Source organism: Pseudophryne corroboree, chromosome 4 (genome assembly GCF_028390025.1).
Source record: "Pseudophryne corroboree isolate aPseCor3 chromosome 4, aPseCor3.hap2, whole genome shotgun sequence".
In the NCBI taxonomy this organism is placed as follows: Eukaryota; Metazoa; Chordata; class Amphibia; order Anura; family Myobatrachidae; genus Pseudophryne; species Pseudophryne corroboree.
The window spans coordinates 842,659,802-842,679,149 of record NC_086447.1 but is presented as its reverse complement, the minus strand read 5'-3'; the positions used below and the strand labels follow the sequence as shown (position 1 = coordinate 842,679,149).

Here is a 19,348-nt window from a genome sequence, read left to right as displayed (position 1 = left end):
GCAATAAACTGCAGCGAGCGATTGGGTCGGAATGACCCCCCCATGATGACCTAAATGGTTCTTATCTTCCGTCAATTTTATGTTTCTGTGTTATGTTTCACATTGCAATCAAAGTAAAGTAGCTAAGCATTTTGACTGTAACTTGATTTAAATATGTGCTGTTTCAGTTTTGTCCCACTTACTTTGTAAATGTTACAGAATGAAGATTTTTCTAATAGGATTACTAGTTATCACATTGTTGCACCATTTCCCAAACACTTAAAGAATCAAGGCTTTTTGACAATCAATGAAAATGTAAAATTACATTATTTTCCATTACATTTGAAATCTGTTTGTACCCAGCAAGGTTGCTATGTTTTATTTTACTATAAAATAGAGAGGACAAAATTGACTAGGGAGCCCTGATTGTGGGATATGCTGAAATTGGATAAAACATTTAACATTTTTACATGAATCTACCAAATAAGACTCATCTATTAGTAAGGTAGATACTATTATAACTGGTGTTAATTCTAAGATATTCCTTTCAGTGAAATGCAAAATAAAGGCAAAAAATGTATATCACTGTAAAAAAATTTAATTTCTTCCTAGGAAAGTAAATCATTTCCTAAAGCATGGAACATATATGAAGAACATAGGTTGTGGTGTTTCCAATATCCCTCATTGCACGCCCATATCTTTAACATCTCTGGCACAACACATCACAAGGATCAATAATTCATAATACTGAACAGTTCAGCATAAATAGACTCTTTGGGGGGATCGTCGTGACGCAGATTCCTGGAACAAGATAGGGGATAGCTGGCTTGCCTGTGTGGCAAGCAGGAGAATAGCCTCCCAGCCTCCCACGCCTGCACCTTCCCTTTAAATACAGCCAAGCTCAGCAGCAGCTGCTATTGCAAGCGCTGGATCCAGCCCTGAAACACCTCCAGCTCCCAGCACTCTATAGGGAGGCAGAGAACTAGATAAAGAGCTACCACAAGTCGATTAAAAGAAAGGAAAAAAAGAACCAGTATATTCCACTTAGACAGGGCAGGGGCTGGGATTTGTGAGAAGGATGCCACCCACCTTGTTCCTGTTGAGCCTTTTGGTGGGCACCATGGAAGGTAAGTGACCACTGGCGATTAGCAGGAGACATAGAAAGCAGACCCGACTGAGTACAGGCGTTCAGCACCACGGACAGCAGGACGCAACTGGGGCGTCCAGCTTTCAGCACCATGCACAGCTCATCAGCACCATGGATAGCTCCTCAGCACCATGGACAGCTGCTTATAATGGGTTCTGCTCCGGTCAGCAGGACATACAGGGCACCATTAATTGTATAAATGTGTGTTTACATGTATTTAATGAAAGCTTGACGTATGTTGGGTGTTTTTTTTTTTTTTTTTACTTGTTTGAGTCTGGAAGCCCATAGCTCAGAGACAGACACATCATACGTGCCTGAGCCCCTTTCTCCATGTGTATAATGCTGTAACATTCTAACAGGGCTGCTCCTTGTTAAGTTACAGCATTAAGGGTTTAAAGCTGCTGTTATTGCAGTGAGGCAGTATAACAAATTCAGCAGGAGGCTATTTTCTGGCAATTTCAGCCCAGTGTCTTCTGCATCACTCAGGCTCAGGAAAACTGTTGCTTATTCTGAAAGAGATGGAAAGGATTTACTGGAACTGCACTTATCTAAAAAAGACTGCACTCTTTCCCTACATAAGTTTAATGAAAGTGGACGTGTATTGGGAATGACTACGTTTCTAAACATACTTTTGTCACCTATCATTTGCATTGTGCATGTGTATATAATAGCACCTACGTGTGTTGAGCATGACCCCCACGTCTATGCAATAGTTACATTTTATATTAGGTTGCATTTATGTGGCTTGATTTATAAAAACAGTGTTCGATCTTTGTGTCAGTCGATTATGTCAAGGGATTTATTTCTTGTATGTGGTGCAGAGATGACTGTTGGTTTTAAGGTATGAAAGAGTAATGGTCTACACACACTATACAATATCATTCACAATCTGAACAATATAGTTCAGTCCTAAATGATATTGCATAATGTGTATGCATGATCCGACGTACGATGCATGCTCCCGCGGGTCGCATGCGACCTCGTACCACGGACTGCATGCAGTCTTGATGAGGCGATATTGTGTGCGTTAGAACTCCAGTGATGACTTTGTTTCTAGACATCGTTTGACATCATTTGTAGTGTGTACACACGATCCGATCTGATAAGATATCTTATACAATATCATACGATATTGTATCGTATGGGATCGCATAATGTGTACATAGCATAACAGTAAGTAAAAGATGAATAGTTATAGACTGCCACTGTTAAGTAGTTTAAGGGACATCTAGTGACCAAAGGGAAGAACTACATCCATTGGGTTTTTTAATCTACAAAAATGTAATCTATACCTGATACACCTTTTTAAAAGAATCAACAGAAATAGCAAATATATACTTAAACCTGTATCATTTTAGAACAGTATGAGTGGACACATTTACTTGTTAACTGATTGCCTGTGGCATCAACGTGAACCCAATATTCCTTAGTTATAAGATAGATATATATATATATATATATATATATATATATTTATTTACTATACATACTAGAATGATTGACTGGCATAATACGTTTTATTCCTAGGTTTTGCCTTTTCATTGTCCAAGTATTGAATAGTGCAGTTTATTTTTATGAGATTGATATAAAATGTGATTGATTAATGTAGTCATTTTCAAGTTTGTTCCTTTTGCAAAACATTTTATTACTACTTGTTAAATTACATGTATTAAATGAAGAATGTGAGTATGGGGCACAAAGCAAGCATGCAATAGACAGACCTTAGGATTAGAGCTCTATTTACTAAGCCTTGGATGGAGATAAAGTGGAGAGAGATAAAGTATCAACCAACCAGCTCCTAACTGTCATTTTTCAAACCCAGCCTGTAACATGGCAGTAAGATCTGATTGACTGATACTTTATCTCCTTCCACTTTATCTCCATTCAAAGCATAGTAAATAGACCTCTAAATCTCTTGCACATTGCGTCCTGTCTCTCCAAAGAGTAATACTGTATTTTGAAATGTGTGCAGTGGTTATTGAATGATGAATGATTTGTCTGGATGCCATACCAATGTGTCTATCAGGAAAGGTCTGTGTAGGCGTACATATATGTTATTACTTTTTACATGTTTCATGCTATGTTTAATTAAAATTGTATTGAATTGAGTTGCAATATCCACTACATATAAACAGCTCTTGAGTCCAGCATGGTGAAATTCTTATCAAGCTAATAAGTTTATACCACATGGACCATCCTACATTTATTTGCTTAGTTTTCTGTGCTCATCTGCTGAGGTCTATTTTAAGACAATGGTTTTATTTTAACACAGTTGCACATTTTGTAGCCACTGTTTGCATTCGAATAGTTGTGTTTTTACCCAGACATTTAAAGACAGAGGAACATGTAACAATGTAATTAATAAAAATAAAAAAAGTGGAAACCTGGTGCAGCAACAATATGGGGAGGTTAGGCTTAGGCTGCTGGAGGGGTGGGTTAGGGTTTAGATTAGAGGTAAAGTTAGAATACTTACCACGATCCATCGGGATTTTATACCCAACCCCAATTTGGTGGTGTTAAAATGCATATGCAGTAATCCACAAAGCAAAATACATCCCTAAATATGGTGAAGGCCTGAGAGCTTGCAATCTAGTGAGTATTGGGGAATAGTTAAGCAGCACATGTACCTCTGGCTGGAATCTGGGAGATCAGCGTGCCTATGTGCTCAGTCTGAGGTATTAGATTGAGAATGGAGTCAAGTGGTTGTTCACAAGGCTTCAGAGAAGAGGTAGGTTTTTAGAATTTTGCACAAGTTTTGATCAGACAGAGATTGTTTTTTTGTCCTATACTTTTAATGGGATATATATGGCATCTTTCCACCTCCTGCAAGCCTAGGCACACTTCTAGTTGACTGTGGTGGTATCAGGTAACAAAAATAATACGGGTAAGTATATAGTGTACACTGTAAGCATAAGGGTAAGTACATAGTGTACTGTACTCTGTAATCATATGGGTGAGCACATACTGTACACTGTAAGCATAAGGCTGAGCACATACTGTATCCTGTAAGTATATACTGTACCCTGTAAGCATAAGGGTGAGCACATAGTGTACACTGTAAGTATATACTGTACCCTGTAAGCATAAGGGTGAGCACATAGTGTACACTGTAAGTATATACTGTACCCTGTAAGCATAAGGGTGAGCACATAGTGTACACTGTAAGTATATACTGTACCCTGTAAGAATAAGGGTGAGCACATACTGTATCCTGTAAGTATATACTGTACCCTGTAAGCATAAGGGTGAGCACATAGTGTACACTGTAAGTATATACTGTACCCTGTAAGCATAAGGGTGAGCACATAGTGTACACTGTAAGTATATACTGTACCCTGTAAGCATAAGGGTGAGCACATAGTGTACACTGTAAGTATATACTGTACCCTGTAAGAATAAGGGTGAGCACATACTGTATCCTGTAAGTATATACTGTACCCTGTAAGCATAAGGGTGAGCACATAGTGTACACTGTAAGTATATACTGTACCCTGTAAGCATAAGGGTGAGCACATAGTGTACACTGTAAGTATATACTGTACCCTGTAAGAATAAGGGTGAGCACATACTGTATCCTGTAAGCATAAGGGTGAGCACACACTGTATCCTGTAAGCATAAGGGTGAGCACATACTGTACCATGTAAGAGTAAGGGTGAGCACACACTCTACCCAGTAATGGTGAGCACATACTGTACCCTGTAAGCATAAGGGTGAGCACACACTGTACACTGTAAGAGTAAGGGTGAGCACATACTGTACCCTGTAAGCGTAAGGGTGAGCACATACTGTACCCTGTAAGCATAAGGGTGAGCACATACTGTACCCTGTAAGAGTAAGTGTGAGCACACACTGTACCCTGTAAGGGTGTGCACATACTGTACCCTGTAAGCATAATGGTGGGCACATACTGTATCCTGTAAGCATAAGGGTGAGCACACACTGTACACTGTAAGCATAAGGGTGAGCACATACTGTACCCTGTAAGAGTAAGGGAGAGCACATACTGTACCCTGTAAGGGTGAGCACATACTGTAGCCTGTAAGCATAAGAGTGAGCACATACTGTACCCTGTAAGAGTAAGGGTGAACACACACTGTACCCTGTAAGGGTGAGCACATACTGTACCCTGTAAGCATAAGGGTGAGCACATACTGTACCCTGTAAGAGTAAGGGTGAGCACATACTGTACCCTGTAAGGGTGAGCACATACTGTAGCCTGTAAGCATAAGAGTGAGCACACACTGTACACTGTAAGCATAAGGGTGAGCACATAGTTTACACTGTAAGTATATACTGTACCCTGTAAGCATAAGGTTGAGCACACACTGTACACTGTAAGCATAAGGGTGAGCACACATTGTACACTGTAAGCATAAGGGTGAGCACATACTGTACCCTGTAAGCATAAGGGTGAGCACATACTGTATCCTGTAAGCATAAGGGTAAGCACACACTGTACACTGTAAGCATAAGGGTGAGCACACATTGTACACTGTAAGCATAAGGGTGAGCACATACTGTACCCTGTAAGCATAAGGGTGAGCACATACTGTACCCTGTAAGCATAAGGGTGAGCATATAGTGTACACTGTAAGTATATACTGTACCCTGTAAGCATAAGGGTGAGCACACACTGTACACTGTAAGCATAAGGGTGAGCACATACTGTACCTTGTAAGAGTAAGGGTGAGCACATACTGTACCCTGTAAGGGTGAGCACATACTGTAGCCTGTAAGCATAAGAGTGAGCACACACTGTACACTGTAAGCATACGGGTGAGCACATACTGTACCCTGTAAGAGTAAGGGTGAGCACATACTGTACCCTGCAAGGGTGAGCACATACTGTAGCCTGTAAGCATAAGGTTGAGCACACACTGTACACTGTAAGCATAAGGGTGAGCACACATTGTACACTGTAAGCATAAGGGTGAGCACATACTGTACCCTGTAAGCATAAGGGTGAGCACATACTGTACCCTGTAAGCATAAGGGTGAGCATATAGTTTACACTGTAAGTATATACTGTACCCTGTAAGCATAAGGGTGAGTACACATTGTACACTGTAAGCATAAGGGTGAGCACATACTAAACCCTGTAATAGTAAGGGCGAGCACATACTGTACACTGTAAGTATAAGAGTGAGCACACACTGTACACTGTAAGCATAAGGGTGAGCACATACTGAACCCTGTAAGAGTAAGGGTGAGCACATACTAAACCCTGTAAGCATAAGGCTGAGCACATACTGTACCCTGTAAGAGTAAGGGTGAGCACATACTGTACACTGTAAGTATAAGGGTGAGCACACACTGTACACTGTAAGCATAAGGGTGAGCACATACTGAACCCTGTAAAGTAAGGGTGAGCACATACTGAACCCTGTAAGCATAAGGCTGAGCACATACTGTACCCTGTAATAGTAAGGGTGAGCACATACTGTACACTGTAAGCATAAGGCTGAGCACATACTGTACCCTGTAAGAGTAAGGGTGAGCACATACTGTACCCTGTAAGAGTAAGGGTGAGCACATACTGAACCCTGTAAAGTAAGGGTGAGCACATACTGAACCCTGTAAGCATAAGGCTGAGCACATACTGTACCCTGTAATAGTAAGGGTGAGCACATACTGTACACTGTAAGCATAAGGCTGAGCACATACTGTACCCTGTAAGAGTAAGGGTGAGCACATACTGTACCCTGTAAGAGTAAGGGTGAGCACATACTGTACACTGTAAGCATAAGGCTGAGCACATACTGTACCCTGTAAGCATAAGGGTGAGCACATACTGAACCCTGTAAAGTAAGGGTGAGCACATACTGAACTCTGTAAGCATAAGGCTGAGCACATACTGTACCCTGTAATAGTAAGGGTGAGCACATACTGTACCCTGTAAGAGTAAGGGTGAGCACATACTGTACACTGTAAGTATAAGGGTGAGCACACACTGTACACTGTAAGTACAACCGTAAGCATATACGGTACCCTGTAAGCATAAGTTTGAATATATTTTACCCTGTGAGCATAAGGATAAGCATATTCTGTACCCTCAAAGCACAATGGGCAACAGCAGCTACATTAACGGTAGGCCTGTGGTGCCTTTATCGACTGCTGTAAAGGTACTGCATGTTAGATATAACAGGTTGCAATGGAGTTAAAGAAAAAACAAGTGCCTTACCACATACATATAATACCAATTACCTTCTATTGCTGCCTTTACATCCTAGTAGGATGTACATATAGTGGAGCAGTATAGTATAGTGATAAGCAATTTACTAAAACACTTCTCACACAGGTGCCCTATATGAAATGGGTCACCTACAAATAATAGATAGACAATACTGTGCAAAAGTTTTAGGCAGGAGTGAAAAAAATGCTACAAAGTAAGTATGCTTTCCAAAATAGAGGCGTTAATAGTTTATTTTTATCAATTAACAAAGCGCAAAGAACAAGATGCTGTTCTGAAGGCAACAGGTGGTCACACCAAATATTGATCAGATTAGATTTCCTTTTTGTTCATTCACTTTGCAATTTGTTAATTGCTAAAAAAAAAACCTTAACATTTCTATTTTTGAAAGCATTCTTACTGTGCATCAGATTTTCCACACCTGCCTAAAACTTTTGCACAGTACTATATATATATATATATATATATATATATATACTAGGTGCTTCATCGCGCCCTACGGGCGCTCTTCACACCGTCACAAGGGGCATGCCCCCTTAACCCTTGCATGCCTTTCTGGGGTTCAATATTTGTATTATATGGAGTATTACCTGCATTCCTTTTTCCTTTGTTAGTGGTTAAATATTGCACAATGAAAGGGCGTGCGATGGTGAAGGAGGCGCAGCCCCTTGCGACGGCGTGAACAGAACCTGCAGGGCACGATGTACAGAATGTAGCAGGTGCAGAGGGGACTGCGGATGGGGGAGGGTGTCTGTAGATGCTGCGGGTGGAGGGGGGCGGATGCGTGGGGGCCTGGATGGGGAAGGGTCAGGAGGTGTTGTGGGTGGGGGAGGGGCAGAGAAGTGGGGGCTGCAGATGGGGGAGGGGTCCGGAGGCACTGCGGGTGGGGGGAGGGGCAGGGGTGCCCCGGGTGGGGGAGGGGCAGGTGCGGGGATATTGCGGATGGGTGAAGGGTTCCAGAGGTGCTGTGGGATGGGAAGGGGCGGGGGTGCCGGGGGTGGGGTAAGGGGTCCGGAGGCGCCGCTGGTGGGGGAGGGGCAGGTGCCGGTGGTGCGGCGGATGGGGAAGGGGGTCTGGAGGCACTGCAGGTGGTGGAGGGGCAGGTGCGGGGGTGCCGTGGGTGGGGGAGGGGTGGGTGAGGGGGGGACTGTGGATGGAGGAGGGTGTCTGCAGATGCTGTGGGTGGAGGGGGGCAGGTGTGGGGGGAGACATATATGGGGGTGGATGGTGGAGGGGGTCTGGAGGTGCTGTGGGTGGTGGAGGGGCGGCAGAGTGGGAGCCGCCAGTGGTGTAGGGGGTCTGGAGACACAGCGTGTGGGGGAGGGGAGGAGTGCCGCATGTGGTGGAGGGGAAGGTGCAGAGGTGTGGTGCATTGGGGAGGGGTCTGGAGGCGCTGGGGGTACTGTACCTGCCAAAAAGGTAGTTGGTGGGTATGCAGTAACAGGGCCAGGACAGGGGTGACAGGGTCAGAACAGGGATGACGGGGCCAGGACAGGGGTGACAGGGTCAGAACAGGGGTGAAGGGGCCAGGACAGGTGTGACGGGGCAAGGACAGGGGCCAGGACAGGGGTGACGGGGCCAGGACAGAAATGACAGGGACAGGATAGGGGCGACAGGACCAGGGTAGGGGCGGCAGGACCAGGACAGGGCTGACAGGGCCAGGATAGGGTTGACAGGGCAAGCACAGGGGTGACAGGGCCAGGATAGGGGTGACAGGGCCAGGATAAGGGTGACAGGGCCAGGATAAGGGTGAAAGGGCCAGGATAAGGGTGACAGGGCAAGGCCAGGAGTGACAGGGACATGACAGAAAACACAGGGCATGGGAGAGATTGGTATTAGGGACAAAACAGTGGTGACAGACAGATGTGTCTTACTGGAGTCACTGCTGCTGGCTGCTGCTGTTCAACTCCAACCTGTTGGGATCTTCTGCTGGTGGAGACTTGTCATGGTTGACTCTCTCAGGCTGGAGTCCTGCTTCCTCTGCTCGTCCGCCCCCCCCCCCCCCACTCCTCAGTCACACACCGCAGACCTCACGGTGGCTGCCGGGCACTGTGGTAAGGGGAGACTGGGAGTGACTGGTTAGCCCCCATGAGATGCTGCGGCTGGAGGGAGGAGGGGGTCATAGCATGCACGCGGCGCAGACCTCGTGGCTGCCGGGCACTGTGGTAAGGGGAGACTGGGAGTGACTGGTTAGCCCCCAGGAGACGCTGCGGCTGGAGGGAGTAGGGGGTCGGAGCCTGCAAGCAGCGCAGACTTCTGCAGCGCTAGCCGCCAGCTACAGTGTGTGAAGGAGCTGGGCGCACCTCACTGCGGGCAGCAGCGCTGCAGCTAGCGATGGGGTTGCCGGGGCTGGAAATAACAGAGGCAGTACGGAACCTGCACAGCGGCAGGTGCCCCACAAAATTGCAGCTAAGAAGCGTGGAGTGTGCCAGAAAGTGACGCTCCTCCGCGCCAGAGAGACTCTGCTGAGTTTGCTGATGTGAGGGGTCAAGCACACAGTGAGACGGTGCCCGTCTGTCTGTACGGCATACCCCCTCACACACCCCCATACCTCCCAACTGTCCCGGTTTTCGCGGGACAGTCCCATTTTTTTGGGTCTGTCCTGCTGTCCCATCCGCGGGCAGCAGTGTCCCGCGGTGGGGGGTGGAGCAGTTGGGAAGCTCCTGAACTCGCTGTTCTGCTTAGCAGAGCAGCAGTGAATAGACGCTGTGCACATGCGCACAGCGTCTATTTAGTGGAGACAGAGGGAGAGAGGGCATCAGGGGGTACGGATCAAGGGGGGGTCCGGCAGCAGAGCCGGATTAAGGGGGGGCCCAGGGGGTACGTACCACGGGCCCCACAGTTTTAGGGGCTCCCCCCGGCTGGAGTAGCTCTGTCCCAGCTCTGAAGCTCCCTCGTCCTGCCAGCAGCAGCAGCAGCAGCAGCATTGTGCTACAGTCAGCACACGCTGCTGCGTGTTGGCAGGTCTGTGGTGTTGCAGGGAGGCAGCAGCCTCCCTGCTTTCTTCTGCCTGTGCGGGTGTGTAGGGGGGAGCGACCACCCCCTCTGGATTTACCCCTAGCTAAGGGGCCAATATCCCATAAAAAAAACACACACCCGTAATTAGCATAAGGGGGCGTGGCCACGCAACCCGCTATTAGGCCACCCCCCCAAACCCATAGCAGGCACAGCAATGAGATAGAGCCTTCCTGTCTCAAGTGCCCTGGGCCCCCCTGACTCATAATCCGCCCCTGGGGGCATGCCAGCAGCTCACAGAGCGCTGGGCATGCCCCCTCACTGACGAAAATGGGAAGTCACGCCCCCTTTTCGTTGGCCACGCCCCATTTTTGCCGCACGTGTTTCCCTCCTTCTGCCTGAAGAAAGCTAGGAGGTATGCACCCCTGTCTGCCTGAAGAAAGTTGGGAGGTATGCACCCCTGCCTGTGCCATGCCCATACCATCTGCTTCTGCTCCTAGTCTCCTATAGATTTTCCCAGATCTGTGACTCATTTGACTAACTCCGCCCAGTGTTGTGATGTGACTCAACCCTTCTCTGTATATATATATACAGAGAAGTTGAAGTGGCACTCACAGTGTATCCAATAGCAACTGCTGGGGTGCCTGAATTCCAGGGAGAAGACTTGTTTCCACAAGGTCCCATAATATAATCAATTTGATATAAAGAAGGCACTCACCAGACTTGTAATGAATTGCAAATAAATCTGTTTATCAAACCTCACATCAGCAGCTTAATCATGGTTGGTCGACGTTTCGGTCCCAAACCGGACCTTTTCCAGACCAGAATGTACAATAATCCGAATGATTCGGATTATTGTACATTCTGGTCTGGAAAAAGGTCCGGTTTGGGACCGAAACGTCGACCAACCATGATTAAGCTGCTGATGTGAGGTTTGATAAACAGATTTATTTGCAATTCATTACAAGTCTGGTGAGTGCCTTCTTTATATCAAATTGATTTTATATATATATATATATATATATATATATACTATTTTAATGGACCCAGTATATGTTGGGTCACCACAGTTTTGGTGCCCTCAGCACGGCCCAACCCGCCCTTTGTCTTGCCCCCAACACCCTAATGCAGCTCCACCCTGACCCAAAGGCAATCATCCCTTGTTGTACCTCCATCCTGACCCTCCCAACATTCTGCTCCCATACTTACCCCAGCAGCGAGTCCTCCTCGCCGTCACAGTGAGAACCACTGCCATTGCATTGAGAAGACTAGGCAACCCTTCACAATTATATATACGATTTAGGGGATTTCTCCTGAGCTTACAAGAGCGTCAACCAACCTCCCAGATTATGCCCACTCCTCGGGGCAGGTTGTGACTGTAATGAAATGTTTTGCTGTGAATCACGTTATCATAGCCTTGCGGATTTGCGGCCTTGCCCCTGGAGAATAATGCTGCTAAAATCTCTGCAGGTCCTCTTACCCTTTCACACCGCACAAATAACCCGGTATCGACCCGGCATATTGCCGGGTCAACATGGGTCAGTGTGTGGTGTGAAAGCGCCAAGTCCGAATTCCCGGGTCGCCTGACCCGGTAATTCAACCAGGGTTATAAGCCGTGTTATTCCCGGGTTGAATACCTGGTCAGTGTCTGCATAAATGGATTCCCAGGTCAATGCGACACGGGACCGTTTACTAGATAGGGAGAGGCGGTGCAGTGATGAGCTCATCTCCCAGCGCCGCCTCCACCCCCGCCGCCGGCTCTGCCCCCTGCCGCTATGGCAACCGACCCGGCATATTGCTGGGCCTGGAAGCCAGCGAGAGGGGTAGGAGAGGCTCCAATGCCAGATACCACCTGGGAAGGACCCGTTTCCAATTCCCGGGTGGGAACCGGCATTGGAGATGTGAAAGGGGTATTACTGTATCATATGCACTTAATCTGGAAAACCTCCCATGTAACGCCACCTTTATACATTTATGTTAAATGTATCCTAGGCATATATGAAGAATGTATGGTAGCAGATTTTAGTTCCAAACTGTTGAAAAAGCCTTATGGAGTGTGTACTGTATGCGGGGGGGGTGAGATAACACAACAGTAGAAATAACAAAAGCAGTATTCATTCTTAGAACTGTAAGGTTCTAGAGTTCTGTATAAAGTTCACATTTGCAAGATGGGGGAAAGGTTTTAAAAGATTCCAATAAATAAATAGTTTCCTTGACAACCATATAATTGGTAACATATAGGGTAGAGCAAGAAATGCCACGTTAGAGAGCTGGAATACATCATTTACAGCTGATACTAGATTTGACTACGGTGCTGATAATGTCTAGATTGCTCATTAATTGTGTGTGCTGGTCGGATACAGAAGTCATTATTATCAAAGTGTTCAGTGTTAGAACGCAACGCTCATTTATTTTTAATCCAGATGAAATAATCCCATAGCAGCTGTAGTTTAATAATTCCAGCGACATGTCTCTGCATAAAGGGCAGCAGCAGCGTCGGGGCGACCGAAACTCACTGAACAGATGAACATTCTCATTTAGTTTCTGAAGATCATTTAAAATTGCATTTTTTTGTACATAGCTTTTTTTATGCGTTAGAGGTCTTTATCTAGTGTATATTTGCAATCATTGTTATTGGTGGGGGTGCTCGTATTCATTTCTCTGCAGTAAAAATGAATGTAATGGGCCTGATTCCTAGTTAGTCACCAACGTAGATGCTGATGGATTTGGCAGATATCTGCAAACTGTGCATGTGCCGTAGAAAGCGTTCAGCTACTGTATCTGCGCTACACCATGCATACGTACACAGACAGAGGTTGCAAGTGTGGACGGACAGACCACTCTTTCCGTGAATTTCTGGGTGGTATTTGGGCAACATGGTACTGATCCATCTCCTGTGAGTGTCATGGTAGTGTCCTGCGGGTTTTCGTCGATGTCCGTGCTTGATCGTAGAGTGAGGATGGAGATGTGACGCCTGTATCAGATAGTTGGAGTGGGTGCAAGACCCAGTACTAATAATTATGGCTGTGGCTGTGGATGGAAAAAACTGTGGGCGGTTTGGACTTCTGCATGCAAGCACATGGACACTTGACATACACATGTGGATACTTGCATTAGCATAAGGCAGTAAACAGGCCGCCATGGCCATACAGAAAAAAAAGTAGCCACAGAACCATCAGACTGGTAACCTTCCCCAATGTTTGCGTGGGGTGCTATGGTGGAACTATGGTGGGAGTGGAGCTGCTATGGAGCATATGGGTATGGATTGCAGGGTTGACCCTAATTAGATCGACCACTATTGGTCAACACGGCAAAGGTCGACAATAAGAAAAAGTCTCCATGTGAAAGGTCAACATGGTCAAGAGGTTTACACAGGAAAAGGTTGACTGGGAGAAACGGTCGGCACAGGAAAAGGTCGACCGGGAGAAGAGGTTAACAGGAAATGATCGACATGAAAAAATGGTCAACACAAAAAAGGTCGAAGCCAATCCCCCCCTCCCCCACCCATTTTTTGTGTGTCGTTTTCTTCATAAGAGTACAGGGAACCCCAATTAGTGTACCTGCTACAGGTTACTATTCCTAATCGTAGTCCATGTGGATGGTAAAGTAAGAAAAGGTTAAAAAAAAGAATCTCTCCAAAAAAGCTGTGTTGACCGTTGTCACCTGTCAACCATAAGCAATGTTGACCTTTGACTTGTTGACCTAAGGACCATGCCAACATTTTGTCCATGTTGACCTGATGCATATCAACTAGTAGTGGTCAACCTATTGACTGCCGACCTAATTAAGGTCGACGTGTCATCCGGACACCAGAGCATGTCCGGTTGCTCCTACTTCAGTGCCCCCCCCCCCCCCCCCCCCAGAAACCCATGCTTAACGGGTACATGTACCAGACTGCAAATGCTCAGAAGAAACCATTGTTAGGGCAGAGGGGGGATGGGAAGGATTACTGGGACTCTACCCAATTTTTGTCTATTTTGGTCCTACTTGGTAACCAGCAAATTATGCATTTAGAATGTTTTTATGTTTTGTTGTTTAATAAATAATTGTGATTTTCATTGCTAAAAAGTGTTATTTGAGTCTGTCATTCTGAGACTAAATTGTTAGAAATTATCAGCTATGCCGTCAGTAAGATTATAAGGGAAGATCAACATATACATGTTTACCATATTTACAGCGAAAAGTACTTAATACTTTCAAGAGATGAAATTCTGTTTGTATGGCGATTTCTGGTTCCATTCCCAGGAAAAAAAAATATATCCCTAAATATATGTAACTGAAGGCTGAAAGAAGGAAATATAAAAATAAAATATCTGCCCATTACATAACATTACACCAAGGAGTGCAGTGAAAATGGGTATGTCAGGATTTGTTGGAATAAAAAACAGGAATGATCCCAGCTGCCGGATTATGTAACATCTAGTCGGTCAGGTCTAAGGGCTGTGCATTCACATTACCAATGTTCTCATTACAACTACATGACTGGTCATGGATAAGTGCACAGATGTTGCCCAATGTAGTGTGAATAATTGCTGGCAGGCCACTTACCCTACATACATATAAAACAGATGAAGGTGAGCAGCTGTGGAAATTTTAATATTCTTATTCTGCTGCTGTTGTGTCATCATGGTATTTAAATTGTCCAGAAAACAAACTTGCATTTTCCGAGATTTAAATGTTTCCAAATTATCTTAAGGCTGTAATCAATCTCAAATTCTACTACAAAAATTTAAATATCCATAATATGGGCTAAAGTTACATTGATTAAAAAAGGCCATCTTCACCAACCATACTACGTTGGTGCTTTATAAACAAAAGATGATTATAATCAGTGCCTCCTTTATATGGAATAAAGGAACAAGTCAATCTAAGTTGATACAAGTTTTATGGTAGCTTCAGTACTCTGGGCAAGTCTTGTGAAATGCATTTCATTTGTTAGTAAAATGATTTTGCTGCTCTCTTCCTGATTCCAGAGCTAGTTATAAAAATAAAAAATGATACCATCAAAAAAGGCAATTATTCAAGTTATGAATATTTTAGAGATGGGATGTGTAATGTGATAGAATAATAAATGATATAATGCATTACTAAATTGTCTTTTTTTCTCGCCCTAATATAGTTACTGCTGCTCCATATGATAAAGGAGTACGGCCGGAAGAAATGGTAAGTTTATTAAAACCTTTCTAGTGTTTGTCTTATTGTTGTTATGTTAATCACTGGTAAAAGGTTTCTGTGGGCAGCTGCAAAGGCAGCCCTTGCTTTTTACATATGAGGGCTGACACTTGGAGTTTGTCTTCATTATGTGTTACAATTAGTGCACGGTTGGTATATTGCACGTATGTGATTGCTCAACTCAGTATTTACCTAAATACATGCTTAAATTAAACCCCATCCCCACATATATCAGAATAGAAGAGGTTCAGATGCTTGGGGCACAGAGGCAGAACTCTGGGAGGCAACGGAGTCATCTGCCGCCGGGCTCCTGCTCTGAAGGGGGGCACCTCTTCTCTCATTCTGTGACACCGTTGAATTAAGTTAATTGATAGCTGCCGCTGTCTTTTCAGTGGCCGACTTCCTCACTGGTCCCTGCACCTTACAAATCACACCCTCTTTATTATACTGAATATACACATTTTACAAGTCTCATACCCAGGATTACAGGATTAGAAACCACAACCTATTACACTGGAAGCAGACACAATACTAATGAAGCTGTTTGCTCCTGTATCGGAAATATGAGAATTTTAACTATATGAAGATACTTCTCTGACAATTACACGTAACGTCATATACTTAGAATTCTCATGCTTCCTGTACAGGAGCAAATAACTCCATCAGTAAAGTGTCTGCTGTTAGTGTAACAGGTCATGGGTTGTAATCCTGGGTATGACTGCTAAGAAATGTGTGATTCTAAATAAAAGACAATTAATTGTATAAATACAGTATATACATTTTTTTCAGAACACTCCATACAAACACACACACACACACACACACACACACACATATATTTATCTTAATATAGGAAATAGGGGGGCACCAATATTTATCTTGCCTCCGGGCGTCTTGGACGAACTTACGCCACTGTTGGGGCACCTGCTGTTTGGTGAACATCCCCGCCCCTAGTACAAAATGTTGCAGATGGCAGGGGACTTGAAGCCCAACATTCCAGGCATTTAGTGGTTTGTCCTTGGTCCAGAGTACATATTGGCCCGTGATCACCATGTGTAATACTCAGCAGTCTGATTAAGGCTTTCAGTTGTAAACTCTGTAACTTTAATGCTGTATCTGCAGGATTTCTAAATTAGCTTCAGTGGCAGAAGAATCACCCTTTTAGAGGCGACAGGGGTAGGCATACCTCCCAACATGACCCTCTCCAGGAGGGACACAATGCTCTGCTCCTGGACTTTTCTCTTAATTTATAGTTGCAGCACCTGTTTTGTACAGGTTAATGGATAAGAAAGGTGTTTCAGCACAGGTGATGACAATCATAAATTAAGAGGGAAGCCCAGGAGCAGAGCATTCTGCCCCTCCTGGAGAGGGTTATGTTGGGAGGTATGGGGGTATGTGAAGTGTACAACCTGAATGTCATAGGCAGAACCGTAGCTAGACTTTTTGGTGCCCTGTGTCAGAGAGAGAATTTGGCCCCCGCCCCCCCAAAATTTATACACACATATTTATAGACCACTGCAAGTAAATGGATTTGGGCACAAATCATCTTTATACCACATTCATGCACTTAACTTGAGAGCTTGCTGTTATTCAGTTAAAAGACCCTTTATTGAATAACACATTTTAATATACTGCCATAACCTTTTGAATTCTAACCAAACACCCTACTCATTAAGCTATTTGATCCTACATAAAAACTAGGAACACTATATGAAGCTACTGGTACTTTGTAGAAAAAAATAATCAGCATTGTAATTGAGCAGATCTATGTAGTGTGCAGCCACACATCCAATCTATTGCAGCCACACACTACATAGATCTGTAATGTGGATCATTTTTTTTCACAAAGTACAAGGTAAGCTACAAATAGTGAGAATTCTATAGCTTAGAATTATCTAGCTTTCTATGCAAGGGCAGATAGCTCAATGAACAGATTGTCTGACTGCAGTGCCATATGCAATAGGTTTGAATCCCAGGTATGTCAGCATCTTGAAATGTAATAAAGGACAGTATAACTAAATAACAAAGAGATCTCAAGTTGAGTTCATGAATGTTGTATAGGTATTAACGACAGAAGGGGCCAGGGAAGAAGACAGGGGCGTCCAGGAAATGCTGAGCTTCAAAAAGGGGGGAAGCTGCAAATGAAAGTAATTAAAACAGATAATTGACAAGTGCCGCCAACAGTGCCCCCTACCATGCAGCGCTATGTGCAGTGCCCCCTCCGCACACACCTAGTTACAGCCCTGGTCATGGGCACAGACATCGGATTCCTTTTGTTCTGCTATTTACAGGGAAGGGGGTTTACTGTCAAAATATGTGTCCCAAGTGGACATCTCTGTTGATGTGATCAAACTAACAGTCATCCAGTAAATAACCCCCCCCCCCAATCCTACAGCTTCCAGAGATATAACAGTTGTAAACATGATGATTATTATCATCATTATTATTATTATTATTATTATTATTATTATTATTATACAAGAAGACAGGGCAGGCAGCTCGCTTTTCCTGTAATAGCCCATTATTGTAGGCATGTCAGTTACTGATGACATACTACGTGCCTATTATTGCTCATTTAACGCTAGGGACAAAAATGACCAGGCAGCCCCTGTGGATCTGATGGTTATCCTACGACAATGTTACTATGTCTGCATTTGAAGCTGATTGAAGCTTATACCTTCGTGTGTGAGAGAACCTGTCACAATATGCCACATTGTACAGATTCCCCATTCATACCTCCTAAAATATATCATTGTTTGCACAGAGCTATTATCCATCCTACACAGTCTAATCGTTACCTTTGCATGAGGATATTCCAGCTTCTGAGTAAACAGACACAGACAATGTATTGTCTGCCTGGAAACATAGACAGTATATCCTGAGGTGTAATGTCCATTTATAATATGTGCAATATCCCTAAGTAAATATGGTTAACAGCATATGCCAGGATGCAATATATTAATTTCCTTTTTATCTCTTGATAACATGAGCCGAACTGCACAACTAGGAAACTGATTTGTTATTTATTTTAACTTTGTTAAAGCAAATTATTGTTCCCCATTGTTCCTTTAACAGAGTATAAACTGTAGGTATAAAATGGAAATTATGTTAATAGGGCACACATGTATAATTATTTTAGTAAGCTAGCATAGTATGATGGGATTGTAGTTGTGACAATGCCAGGCTTATTTCCTTCAGTAGTGCAAGTAAAACGCGTGATGTATCTAGTTCTGATCAATCGGCTGCCATTGGTAAGGCTACACTATACTGCCATAGGTGGTCATTCCGAGTTTTTCGCAAGCTGCATTCATTCGATGTGCAGCGATGAGGCAAAAAAAGGCACTTCTGCGCATGCGGCGCAATGCGCACTCGCGACGTACTATTACAACGAACTATGTAGTTTCACACAGGGTCTAGCAAAGCTTTTCAGTCGCACTGCTGGCCGCAGAGTGATTGACATGAAGTGGGCGTTTCTGGGTGTCAACTGACCATTTTCAGGGAGTGTTCGAAAAAACGCAGGAGTGCCAGGAAAAACAAAGGCATGGCTGGCCGAACGCAGGGCTTGTTTGTGACGTCAAAACAGGAACTTAACAGTCTGAAGTCATTGCAAGCGCTGAGTAGGTATTGAGCTACTCTAAAAGTGCACCAAAAATTTTTTGGCGCCGCTCTGCGATCCATTCGTTCGCACTTCTGCTAAGCTAAAATATACTCCCAGTGGGAGGCGGCATAGCATTTGCACGGCTGCTAAAAACTGCCAGCGAACAAACAACTTGGAATGACCACCATAGACTGATACTCTATCTGATTTTGAATGCGGTTTAGTAGCTAATATTTTTTTTAACTCTCTCTGCATGTTATATTAGCCCCACCTGCACTGCAGATGGTTTTGCCTATTAGAGAAAAA

The 19,348-nt window shown here is 44.3% G+C and overlaps 1 protein-coding gene across 1 annotated transcript in view; it reads left to right on the top strand.

The window, feature by feature from the left end:
- Positions 1-784: 784 nt before the first annotated feature.
- Positions 785-19,348, top strand: part of CHGB (chromogranin B) — a 56,064-nt gene continuing 37,500 nt past the window's right edge. The window contains exons 1-2 of the mRNA XM_063918601.1: positions 785-1,106; positions 15,392-15,435. Of these exons, the coding sequence (XP_063774671.1) occupies positions 1,058-1,106; positions 15,392-15,435 (93 nt within the window). The 5' untranslated portion in view covers positions 785-1,057. The remainder of the gene's footprint in view (positions 1,107-15,391; positions 15,436-19,348) is intronic.